General features: G+C 34.6%; 1 protein-coding gene across 5 annotated transcripts in view; it reads left to right on the top strand.

The window, feature by feature from the left end:
• mbnl3 (muscleblind-like splicing regulator 3) overlaps positions 1 to 1,800 on the top strand; it is an 81,165-nt gene extending 79,365 nt beyond the window's left edge. For 2 of the 5 annotated variants that reach the window (XM_012969436.3, XM_002932586.5), the window contains one exon: positions 1,322 to 1,477. In XM_012969436.3, the coding sequence (XP_012824890.2) occupies positions 1,322 to 1,324 (3 nt within the window). In that variant the 3' untranslated portion in view covers positions 1,325 to 1,477. Of the gene's footprint in view, positions 1 to 1,321 lie in introns of all 5 variants that reach the window. The other 3 variants (XM_012969433.3, XM_004916933.4, XM_031891280.1) reach the window with 2 other exon arrangements.
• The last annotated feature ends 11,982 nt before the right edge of the window (positions 1,801 to 13,782 follow it).

Here is a 13,782-nt window from a genome sequence, read left to right as displayed (position 1 = left end):
AGAATAAACATTTATTTCAAAATAAATAAACTCCATTTGCTCTCACTGTGCAAAAAAAACTTGGGTGGAGCCCCCCTTTAATAGGACAGAGAGGGGGAAGAGAGATATATAAAATATATATACAGTTATAAAGTTAAAGGGCATCACATTTATGAACATTTTCCCAACATTCTGAAAACTCATTTGTAAATGAGCCTTAAAGGGACAAGATGGACCTTGGCACATTATTATTGCCAGTTCTCTGCAAATCCTAGATAACTTCTAAGTAACAGATCTCATGCTCATCATGGGAGTCATAAACACTAATATAAAATCTTAGCACACAGCCATATATATTTCATATCATCATGTCTCATGTCACCACATTAAAGTTTCCCATAAAAGCAAGTTCTGTCTATCATCTTTTCTCTTGTATGCATTTAATTTACCCTGCTGTTCACTTTATAATGAAAAGAGGCTCTGTATCCTTATAGAGTTAATAAGACAAAATTTGCTAAATACCTGGTTTGGTCTATGTGCTTAAACTGAAGTGAAGATGGCAGAAAATGTCAAAATACAAACTAAGGTTTTAAACAACAAACAGGTTAATAAACATTATATATGTAATACATGAATGCAAAAACATGTATATCTATATTAACTCTTCAGTGGTTTTTAAAAGCCAAATATCAAATCTTCCACACATTACATGTAAATGACATTACAATTTACATTATATTTAAAAATTAAAAATAACCACTCAAATTGCATAATCTTTGAGAAAATGTTTTTTTTCATATTTGTGAAAATACACAGGATTTGGTTAGACTGAACACTAAGCTCTGGGCAAATTCAAGTTTTGCAAAGAGTGCTGGCATTTGTTTGACTACCAATGATTCCTGAAGCATATAGTGGATAAAGTACCCTTTAGAAAATATGAAGATAAGTCACCAAGAAGTTCCACGACCATATAAAAGAACAAGGCCAAAGACCAAGTGCTTTTCTAAAAGGTCATAGAACTCTGAGATGACTTCTAATATCCTCATATTTTTTAACAGGGCCTACTTAATTACAATACGCAAGTTTCAGTGAGTCATGTGACAGAAATTACATCACTAAGCACTGATTGGAACTGATGATATCACTAAGCACCGCTTATAGGAATATAATTTACAGGATATTTTACACACACATATATATATATATATATATATATATATATATGAAATCAGTCTAGCTTTAAATTTCTGCTCTCGAGTTTTGTGGATTGGAAACATAAAATCCCAATTTTCGAATGTTCCTGTTTTAACATCTATTCTTTTATTTTGTTTCCCTCCTCTAGTAGACCATGTTGAAATTCTGAACAGCAGAATAGTGGAGTACCAGAATTTATCCGTGGGGAGTTGTTCATGGCCTTTCTGTAAATATCCCCTTTTGGCATCCTCTACCAGCTCGACAGTAAGCCTGCTGCAGCCTACATGTTAACCAAAAAAAAAAATGAAAAAAAATAAAAAATAAAAAAACAGAATCATGGGAATGTCTGAATATCGCACTATGGGAAAAAGCAAACATCGCTCTTTCAAAACAGTTATATAAGTAGGATATTATAATAGACTTTTGTAACACATTTACTTTTAACACATGTAATCATTTTATGTGTACCATATTAAATGTGTACACACAGTGAACTATTGGTTTACTGTATATTATTGATGGATAAAGTGTTATCTTACTGTTTTGTTTACATTGTAGTTAATTCATTTTTGCGTGTGCATCATTATCAAGTATATTCAAGACAATTTTTTCATTGTGATTATTTCATTCATTGTTGTTTTGTAATATTTTAGGTATTATGCCAAACAGGGACAAGGTGGTTTTTGAAATGGGTCTAAAATATATATTTTAGGGACCTGCCGATCCTGTTTTATAAACTAAAAATAGGCCATTTAATTCATACTTATTTTTATTAGGTGTATTTTCGATTCCTAATAAAAATAAAAGTTTATTAAGAGATGTGTGCCCAGAGGAAAGCTGTAGTAATTTCAAACAGGTCTAGTGTTTTACATGACTAGGCTTAGCCTTAGGTGGCCCTATTTCAATATGCTGTGAAGATCTTAGCAAACCAGGTAATTCATCACTTCAGATGGCATGGGTCCTGCAGGATCAACATAGCAGCCATTGCATTTAATTTGGTACAGTATTGAATGTCTTCTACTTTGTTGCCTTTTAAGAAAATGTAAGATTAGACTGTTGTCTACTTTGCTAATTATGGGAACATACCTTCACACCCTACTGAATATGGGCCTCTTTAGTGATAAATATAAGACCTCTTCTTGACACACAACATTTTTCATTTGTATACATTTTTTTTTACAACTAACCTATCATCATCTAGCACTTTTAAAATGTAAATTTAAATGAGCTGTAAATGCAGCAGAGTGCACAGTATTGTGCAGAGATGTCACCTATACTCTAGGCCTACTGACTATCTCTGTGTTACTGGCATGTGTATGGGGAACTCCTACAGTTTGGGCATATAGATGCACACATAGCACTTACTTTGTGCACCAGTTTTCAAGCACATACAATTATTTTGTAGTTTTCAAAATTACAGAAAAACCTGGATTATTATTCAACCCAAGAATATTTTTAGGATCTGTATAACTTTGGAAGCAAAGTATCACTACATCTATTTTTATCATCACATACACATTCAATCTGGAAACATGTACCAAAAATAAATCCAGTGTATCCATAAACCACAAAATTACCAGAGATATTTATATTTTGAAACCGACCTTGCATTTGAGTTATATTTTGGACATTATGCTTCTAACCACTTTGGCTCCTGTTTTACAAAATACTGCCACAATTACTGTAAAATGAGGATTGATTTGTGTGTTTTCTGTTTCAAATATTTTTGTGTTATCAAAAATTTTGCACAACCTGTGCCAGTGCCTCAATAGTGGTGGGATGTGACTGATCCAGACTGGATACATGATGTATGGCTTTATAAATCTAAAGGATATTGGAACTTATTTGATTTTTAGAATTTAGTTTTTGTTTTATATCTTGACACCTTAATGTAGCCTCTCTTTCTAAATCTAAACACACACACACGCGCGCGCGTGTGTGTGTGTTAAACATCTGGCAGAGATGTATGTAGAATGTAAACTTGTTTTTCTTTCAAATCCAATTCATTATTATTCACTCCCTTAGAAAACTCCCTTAGAAATAGTTAAAAGGTCACAAATTTCACTAGTGTGTTTCCAATTTCAGATTCACTCAATAGTCTTTTAAAGATTGTTGTTTAATTAGTGTATGGTATAAAAGGTGCCCTCACTCTTCCATTTGTTACACAGGTAGATTTGCAGCCAGTGCTTTTCTCTGTTGTCTGCAAGGATATTAGACTATTATTTCTTCATATAACAAGCAGTTCACAATGAATACTTTTTATTGCCCCATACAAGGAGCAGCTCCCAATATTCCTGTGTGAGGTTAGTGTTACAGTAGCAGCACATAAAGCATTTTATAGACAAAATGCCAGACATTTTTCAGTGTCATTGAGAACTCAATGTAATTCATTCAGTTGCTTTTTTAAAAGAAACAAATCATGATTCAAAGGTAAAAATGGGATTACAGCACTTGGGATGCCTATTGTCAGAGCCAATCAATGCCCCTTGATTCTATAATTTGATCTGTAACTTGATTTCTATAACTCTATATAAAACTATAACTTAGGGTTCATAAATGTTTTACATAGCTTTTAAAATTACAAATACTATTTATTTAACACGATAAGAGTGAGTGCACCTTTTATGAAGATATAGCAAGATGCTTGGCTCCAGCCACATGAGGGTTTGCCCACTTATCAAACCAAGCAGACAATGCTACTTTTTTGACTGGAAAATTTGTATTACAGGTATGGGATCCCTTATCTGGAAACCCGTTATCCAGAAAGCTCCAAATTACAGAAAGCCTGTCTCCCATAGACTCCATTTTAATCAAATAATTTAGAATTTTAAAACTGATTTTCTTTTTCTCTATAGAAATAAAACAGTACCTTGTACTTGATCCCAACTAAGATATAAATAATCCTTATTGGATGGAAAACGATCCTATTGGGTTTCATTAATGTTTTATTTTTTGTAGACTTAAGGTATGGAGATCCAAATTACGTTAAGACCCCTTATAAATACCCTTGGTCCAGAGCATTCTGGATAATGGGTCCTATACCTGTACAAGTTATTCAGGTAGCTTTACATATGTACATATTTCTGATAGGATTACGATTTTGTAAACTTCAGAATTGAAAGCTTGAAGCACTAAATTTCCCACCCAAATTTTATACAATCTAGGCTAAAAAAGCCATTTTGAGGTAGCACTAAAATTACGAGTTGTGCAATGACTCAAACTTAAAAACAGTGAAAAAAAAACGTTCCATAACAAAAACCTTTCATATTCCGGCTGTTTTCATGTCATTTAGAGAATAAAAGTTAGCACTATAAGGAAGCAAAGAAATATGAAAGGTATTTTTCTGATTGGAGTTTTTTTACTGCTTGATGTATCTATGCTTAAGTGTTTATGGAAAAAGAAAAAAAAATGTCGTTAGACTCTAAACTTCCTGAATATTCTTTTAGTCATAGTGACTCTAAATATAGGTTTGAGACATAAACTTACTACGTGTATAAAAACACTCCCAAGATAATTATAAGCCTATGTGATTGTGTTTTTTTTTTTATCCAAAGTTTTTTTCTGTTTGTCCATTTCTCTCAGCCTTATGCAAACAATATGCAAGAATGCTGACATATGGATATAACGGGTCTCTACGAGGGAAAAGCTCATATGCTTAATTTATTAGTATTTTAGAAGTATGGTTAAGATACCTGCTTTGGAACGTTGATGTAGGTATGAGGAGTGATTTAAAAACAAAAAAAAAAGTACAGTGTTCATTTTTACTTGCTAAATATTAATTTCATTATCAGCCATTTTATATTGTTTAATAATTATTGGATTCATAGTTGCACCAATATGTTAATATAGGTTATATCAGAATGAAGCATAAGTCTGGAGGATTATTTTTTTATATTTTTTTCCACGTCTAAATGAATAATATATACTAAGTGGAATATTTAGTCTTTATCTCATCCTGTAGTTATTTGTTTTTGTCTGGGTTCTGCATTTATACTTTCTCTGGAAAATTCATTTATGGGCAGACTTCAAAAATTGTTAAGAAAATTATTTCAATTTAATTCTTAGGGCCAAGGGCAAAAGTTTGAGTAGTCGGGACAAATGTTGTTAAGTGATCTATATGTACCAATCATCTGGTTGCCAAAAAGTCAAAAACATTCTCTAACAAATTGTTTGGATTTTCCATTGGAATATAGGGTATAGTTATCAAGTGCATTTTGAATCTATGAACTGAGCAAGTTTGCAAGTTTTTGGGCCAAAGGACATAATGTTAAATAGTCTTAATCATTAAAACTAATACATAGGCTAATTCTTCAGACTATTCAATTGTGACATAATTGTTGTAAGATTTTTTTTTTTTTTTATAAAAACATGATGAATATTAAAAATGCTAAGAAAGAGGGCAAAAATAATGAATTATATTCATAAAAACCTATTTGATCTTTGAAAATCTATTCTGTAATTTAACTTTGTGTACATCTAATAATTAGCAGTTGTCATTGCAGAGAGCAGCAATCCGTCTCATGGTTACACATAATGCATGCTAATTACCGTTTCAGAACTAAATAGAACTTACAATCTTTGTCCAGTATATGTCCAAATGCCCAAACTATGTATAAAAAAAGTCAGTATTGCTTAGATACAAATAAGTATAACATTTTAAATGAATTTACTTTTGCAATACATTATACAAAAGTCTGACGTATACATTAAAATATATTCTTTATAACAGTGGACATATCAACTGCAAACCACATTTACACAATTCAATTTTGCACAATTTATGTCACAAAGAATATTTTAATCCTCCCCTCCACCCACAGTAATAAGCTTCTATTAACTGTAAAAATAAGGTAAAACTATTAGTCTGTAATTATCTTGATTCTAATGTAAATATAAAAGTATATTAACAAATGTTAACCATTTCTATGGTAAACCAGAGCCACGGTTTGTTTGCTTACTATTTAAGCATTTCTACTCCATTGTATTTAATGGGCTTATTTATCAATTTTCGAGTTTGTGAATTCGAGATGTTCTTTTCTAATTTGAATAAACTCTCATTTTGAATTCTTGCTTATTTATTAGTAAGGAAAACACGTTTGAATAAAAAAAAAAACTTGAATACCTGGAATTTTTGAGTTTACAAACTCTAATAAAACTCGAAAAGCTCAAAAAATGGCTTGACTTTGCCTCCCACTTCTACATAAACTCGCAAATTTTTAGAAGTTTCACATTTGAGTTTTTTGGGTTTTTTGCACTTAGTAAATACCAGACATTCAAGTTTTTGAAACAAAATTCAAATTGTGCCAGTTTTAGTACTAAAAAGCTCAAATCGTGAAAAAAATCAAACTCGATTGTTGATAAATCCCCACCCAAGTGTCTATAATAACAAGTCAGTTTATTTTGTTAAGATATATCTCTATTCAGTAATACCACATCAGTGCTCAAGTACAGCAAGTTATAGGTTTCAGTTCCTGACTAGACTATATGACATGTAAGTAAAGTCCCACAATCATAGATGCATTGTTACACGATTCTATTAATCTGTTGTAACGGCAACAGAACTACAACATGGCTACCTTTTGTATGCATTGTTTGTAAAACTTTGGCCTGTAACTGAAATGGTGTACCAGTATGAGCTTAGTGAGAAGGGTGCAGTTCAATACAAGTTTGGGTTTCTCCTTTAATATGCAGGTTTTGGCTAAAAATGAACTGTAGTTGGAAGCAATTTTAGCTGAAGCTGATGATGGTTTTGGCCTTTATTGATTAAACCCTTAAGCGACATATTGTGTTAAGCAACAATTTGACCTTCTATTTATTTATTGTCTTTATTATGACTGTTCATGCAGCCCATCTTCTAGAACGCATCTACTAGGACATTGATCTCCCTATTACAGAATTTTATTTTTATAAAGAAAAAAAATAGCTTTTTAACATGTTGTGTTTCTGTACTTGTGGTGCCTGTGGCATCTAGGTTTCATATTTCACAAAGACTTGCAATAGTGGCTAAGGCTGCAGTTTCTCAGAAAATGGCAGTGGGCTGCTTTGTGGTTCTAAAATACTGCAAAACTCTGTATTGCCAGTGTGACTTATATAAAAGCCCACAATAGCAGGGACAAAAAGAGAGACAATATGAGTAATATGAACATATATAAAAAATATCAGATTTACGGAATGTAAAACAAAGCAGCATTGTTACTTTCCTAGAGACACACTGACAAAATAATTTTTAAGATTGGTTTGCAAACTATTTAGAAGGTTCTATTGGTGCTTTAACTACTTACTACTACTTACTATCCATTAAACAGTTAGGGGCTGATTTACTTACCCACGAACGGGTCGAATGGAGTCCGATTGCGTTTTTTTCGTAATGATCGGTATTTTGCGATTTTTTCGTATGTTTTGCGATTTTTTCGGATTCTTTACGAATTTTTCGTTACCAATACGATTTTTGCGTAAAAACGCGAGTTTTCCTATCCATTACGAAAGTTGCGTAAAAAGTTGCGCATTTTTCGTAGCGTTAAAACTTACGCGAAAAGTTGCGCATTTTTCGTAGCGTTAAGTTTTAACGCTACGAAAAATGCGCAACTTTTCGCGTAAGTTTTAACGCTACGAAAAATGCGCAACTTTTTACGCAACTTTCGTAATGGATACGAAAAACTCGCGTTTTTACGCAAAAATCGTATTGGTAACGAAAAATTCGTACAGAATCCGAAAAAATCGCAAAACATACGAAAAAGTCGCAAAATGTTCGTTTTCAAGTCGGAACTTTTCCAATTCGGGTCGGATTCGTGGGTTAGTAAATCAGCCCCTTAGTGTGTTTAAAAGAAAAAGATTTGGGTCCTATATCTGTAGAATTTGGTGTTCTTTTTCAGTTGTAGAAGACAATTTGTCTGTAGCTGGGAAGCCACATGACAGCATTCTGAAAAAGGGCCAAGGAGTCCGTTCTAGAGTCTAGAGAAAATGTTGTGTGGTCTTGGTTATTCCACAGTATTTGAGCACAGCTGATAAAATAAGAAGAGTGAAGGTTACAATTATAGTGCTAAGCAGGCCTTAATTACATGTTATAGATTGTGACTACATTTGATCAGGCTTTAACTAGTTCCTACTGCAAATCAAAAAGAAAAATACACATGCTGGGGTATTTTAGTATTAGTTTAAATAGCAAGTCTGTAGAAACTAATGTGGAATTGCCTCTTTAAGCTATATTTCATGTTTAGATTCCTTCCCCCTTCCTCTGAACATATGTATGCTGCACTATACACTAGTAATGTCTAATATTTCATCTAACATTAAGGACATTAACAGCAAAATGACTTGTACTTGATACTTGCTAATCCATTATAAAAGCAAAAGGTCACCGACAGCAGACTTGACAAGAACTTTTGGCATTGTGAGGTGTTTTGTTTTTTTTTTTTACATGTATTATTTTTGTTCGAAAACAGAACAACATGTTGGTTGAATAATGTAGAGATACTGAGTGAGAATAACTGTAAAATGCTATGTGTTTATTTTCTGGGGGATCATTTTTTTCTGTCTCCCTAAACATGAAATGCTGCTTCAACAGTGTTGAAGATACAAATATGCTGCAGTTAAACTGATTCGATTAGTGTACGAATGTGTGAGACACACCTTTTTTGCACTTATGTACATAGTCCATGAATAATAAAAAGAAAAAAATCTTGGAACATATTTTGAATATAAAGTCCATAAAAAAAACACAGGAAATGTTTGTAAAAGAGATAGGTATTAATAAAGGCTTTGAAAAGAAGGCGTTTTGCTATAAAAACTTATCAGAAAGCATGATGTTGCTTTGCCGTTGCAAAAAGCTTTGTAGCTTGCCATAGCTTAATATGCAGCACCTGGCAAATTCAGATTTGTAGCAAAGAGTCTCTGGAGAAGGATTTAGCTCCAATAATCAGAAAGGGAATAAATTCTTCTCCAGTGTAAAGGTGGCCATACACGGACCGATTTTTTACTTACAAACGACCGATTCCCGAACGATCCGATGCTATCGTTAAGTTATCGTATAGTTGGTGGTGTACGAACGATCGTCGGCCCACTAAACGAGCCGACATTATCGTCCCCAAAATCGATCGGCCAGGTTTAAAAATTTTGGTCGTTTAACGATAAAATCTGCCAGTTGGTGTGAGTGTCAGACATTTGTCTTTCAACGATTGTTCTCTGCGCATGTCACGATTGCCAGCAGCGGAAGTCAACGACATCGATCGTACGTAGATGTACGATCGTAGGTATTTTACGATAATGATGCGACAAAATCTTTCCCGAATTATCGTTGCCCGTGGATGGCATATCGTATGGGAACTCGATCGTCATACGATCGTTTGTCGATATAATCGTTCATCGCACAACGAGCGAAATCGCCTCGTGTATGGCCACCTTAAGGGACTCCTAATGTGGGTGCAATGCAGTTAAATGCTGTAACCAGTTCTACAATACGTAGACCCTTTAGATTAAATGACATAAGCTACTTAACGCCGACTAAAGATGGGTTCATTTTCTGGCGGATAAACTGTACTTAATGTACTGTTTGTACAAATGACCTGTTTAGCCAGCTATAATAAGCTTAGTCATTTGAACTTACTACTATTGTTTGATCATGTCACAGCACCTAACTCTGTACCTTTACCATAGAAGATTAGAGTTGATGTGTGAAGATCACTAGCAACCTTTTGCCCCATCACTGCTGGTCTCTCTTGCAAATGCCAAGGTATTTGCCTGTCATCTCTCAATTCCATCATCTCACTTTTAGTGAAGGCTGATGGCATTTTTGCCGACTTTCCACAGTTTGCTGGCACTTTCCTTTTCAGTTGTCTCTTTTCTAGAAATGTTTATACCTAGTATCAGTGGCCTATTAGCACCTCCGTAATTAGGTCAGGATGTTTTTCATGGAGTCTTGTTAATATCCTTCATCCCAAATCATAAATCATTCTTTGGTAAGAATTTAAAACCCAACAAAAATATAGTATGTCCATAACCAGTGGATCAAAGTTAAAAGCAGCTGCATTACATTAAACCATGGAATTGAATCTGATTTGCATTACAATGTGCTGGTGGTTCCTTCCAGCATTTAGGGCTTAACTCAACAGGTGCTCTTGATCAGATTTTAGATTTAATCTGATCTCCATAGGTTGTAATGTAAAATTGGATCAGCTAAAGTCGGATGGTGGACAAAAGCACTTGTGGAGCCTACGTGTAATGCATATACCTGCCCAATAGCAAACTGTCTTTGGCCATTTATTCTTCAGTTTCTATTCACTAACGTGGGTAAAGATTAAGCACAAAACGTGCAACAACATTTTACTGCCCAAGAATCTTACGGAAAATCCTGCATGTACCAAGATTTCATTTCCGCCGAGCTAATTTATTTATTAAGAGAATTCCTCCTGAAAACATTGCTGTTAGATTGGAACTGCTGTATGCAGTCCGAATGTAGGTCCTTATTTTTGATTGCAATGAGTAAAAATGTCACCTTTATTTCAAAGCTAGGGTACCAAAGAGCTCTCCCCTATATATTTTATATCAAAGAACCTAAACTGATGTGGAGTTATAAGATAACAGGCAAGTTCCTTGTGGGGCATAACTATACAGTTGCAAACATTTTTCTGCAACTCTATCTGTTGCACCACACCACATGACAATCGTTTTGCACTAACATTAATATTATGCATTTAAACACCTTGCTAATGGTCTTCACTGATTCTCTTCTTGGTTACAAATCATGTCTATCTGTTTTGGCACTTGCAGCAATCACCAATTTGTGAAAGTAATGCTTTGGTTTCTTTTCTATTTTTTGTTTGTTAATTCGTCACACACAACAGAATGAAGTAACCTGACGCAGAAGTTATACTATTCTAGCTCTATCCTACTGTGCACAGTAAACAGTTCTACAATAATGTTGGGAGCCACAAATAAAGTTTGTTGCCATGGCTCTTAAATCCTAGCAGATGAGGGATGAACAATTTGAGTGTACTTTTTTGGAGATGTCATATAATATGTACAAGGAGGGGCATATAATGCAAGAGTGCACATTAAAAATATGTATACACAATAGCAACTTGAGCAATTTTAAATACTTTTTGACCTAATCAATATATTGAAAGCCAAAAGCTATGCACTGCACTGAAAACTCTTGCGTGCCAAATGTATTACAGAAAGAAAGGACAACGTGCTACAATCTGACAGCAAGGACTTCTTGTACCATCTTGTATCATGTTCTTCAGTTTTGTAGTGCAGTTGTTAGAAAAAAAAACCCACAGTTTTATAATACAGAACTTTTAAAGTCTGGACCAGTGAACAGCAGACAAAGCCAAATATTGCCCTGGAGAGTAAATCAAGTATGTTCTCACAGGTCTGGCTGGTCTGTCAGATTTGGAACCTTAGTGTCAACAGACAGAGGGTTCAGAATGCTGAACTCCAAACTCAAAATTTAGAGGCTCCCAAGGTCTATAGGTTTAAAACTGTCTACCATTTGTGCAAATTAATCACATGTTCCACAAGATTTACATGCCCCCCAGTGCTGCTCAGGGTAACATAGGTGAACAAAATATAAAGTGCAGGAGCACTTCTCAAACAAAGTATGAATAAAAAAGGGGCCTTTGATCCAGAGCTGAGCTTAGTAGCAACAGATTCTCCAAAACCTCTTTCTCTCTCCAGCACTTACGGAAGTAAACCCTCCTTTTGGGGATTGCCAGTTGCTATTGAATGTTCACTCTTTTTGTAGGTAATATTCTGTTACTGACAGCTTTGAAATTTACATAGATCTAAAAAGAGAACATGACAGATCTGTGTTTCAACTCTAGAATGTATTAACTATTCATTCCCTCAACTGCTACCAACAGGATGTATGCTTGCTTTTAACTTTTTTTTTGCCAGACTATATTGCTGTAGTGCTTGTATGTGCTTTAGAGATGTGCATAATGCTACTCATTTTAGTATGTTACTTCTATATTGTTGTTTATTTTTTGATCTTTTAATAAAGTATATTAAATTCTTGGTTAAAGAGTCTTTTCTTATTTGCTTTGAAATTCCTACTGTACTTTGCTGACATGTTACCTGATAAAGTTTGCTGAAGAAATGTTAAGAACCAGTCAGATATTAATTTGCTAATTTGAAATGCTGTTCTTAAAACTAGTCTAGTGTGCATGCTTTCCCTTAGAGATAAGATTCAAAGGCTCAGATTTTCAAAACCTCCACCTAAAGTCTTGCAGACAAGCGGGAACTATCTTAAATGGGAATCTGCTGACCTTGGCTCAGTTCTGACAGGCAGTTTGTGTTCTGAGCAGAGGAGTGGGAGGGGACCAACCATTCTTGACTGATATCTAAGTTAACCCCCCAACCTGCCCATCTTTCCTATCTAGTCGAAAAACCTGGAAGACTTTAAAGAAGGTCTAAAACTTTACCCCAATTCCCCCTTACATTGTCTGACACTTCTCACTCGCCTGAGTCACTAATAAATACAGAACTTTATTTCTTGGATATGTATGAAAAAAACATAAAAGAAGCCACGTATCACGTGCTTTTTTGAGAAGCAGCAATCAAGTTCTTGAACACAAAGGCCAAGCAACTTGAAACATACATGCCAAGTGATCTGGCAGGGGATGTGGGAGTTGCACATTCTACAAAAACTACAATTTGCCAAAACTAAAATTTGTAAATGTTGTAGGAACGGTAACTTGCACTACTCTTTGTGTAATAACATTGTAGTCATTCTTTATATGTATGCAAGCTAAATGATAACAGAATAGCTATAGACTGACCAGGTGGGCCTGATGAGACTCAGCTGGCCAATCAAGAAGCCTGAAATCCTGGCTAGTTCTGACTGAGACACATAGAGGTGTCTGTTAAACCAACATACAGGAATCTAGTGCCTGTACACACACAGTTGCCTGTGTGAAGTCTCTTTTATATAATCTTTTGTTACACATGTAGCCATACCTCCCAACTGTCCCACTCCCTCTTTTGGCAGTCCCAAATTCTTAATGAAAAGTCCCTCATTTCCCTTTGCTCTACTGCACTAAACACTAAAAAAACAAACTTAATTAAAACAAAGGTTTTTGCAGAGAGCAAAAAATCTTAACAAGCTATACCTGCACTTAGTTACAATGTTTCTCAAACTTAAATAGGTAGCTTTTGGCAGAGAGCCCAGAAACTTAACAAGCTACACCTGCATTGATACAATTGTAACTATTAAGTTAAACAGGTCTCTTGGGGAAACTGAGATTTGCAGCTTAAAGGGTAATTTTACCTTTTTAGCAAAACTGTAATAACAAAGAAAACAACCCCAAAACCCCCAGAAATGTGTTCAAACTTTAAATAACCTGCCAAATTTAGTAAAATGGTAGTGGTATTTAGGGGGTGTGGTCGCAAAAATGGGTATGGTCAAAAACAATTCGCCACACTTTGCATGGCATTTCTTTTTCTCCCTCTTTCCATTTTTCAAATGTTGGGAGGTATGCTGTATGTCGCGAAGCGAATCTAACGCTGCTGGTGAGCAGCACAAAACCGAATGCAAAAGCCCGAAGTGCTGTGTAAATGTGTATAAACAATAAGCTGCTTTACCGATATATGTAGAAATGCAGCTTCATGCCT

The sequence above is a fragment of the Xenopus tropicalis genome, chromosome 8 (assembly GCF_000004195.4).
Source record: "Xenopus tropicalis strain Nigerian chromosome 8, UCB_Xtro_10.0, whole genome shotgun sequence".
NCBI lineage: Eukaryota > Metazoa > Chordata > Amphibia > Anura > Pipidae > Xenopus > Xenopus tropicalis.
This window is presented reverse-complemented; position numbering and strand designations above follow the sequence as displayed.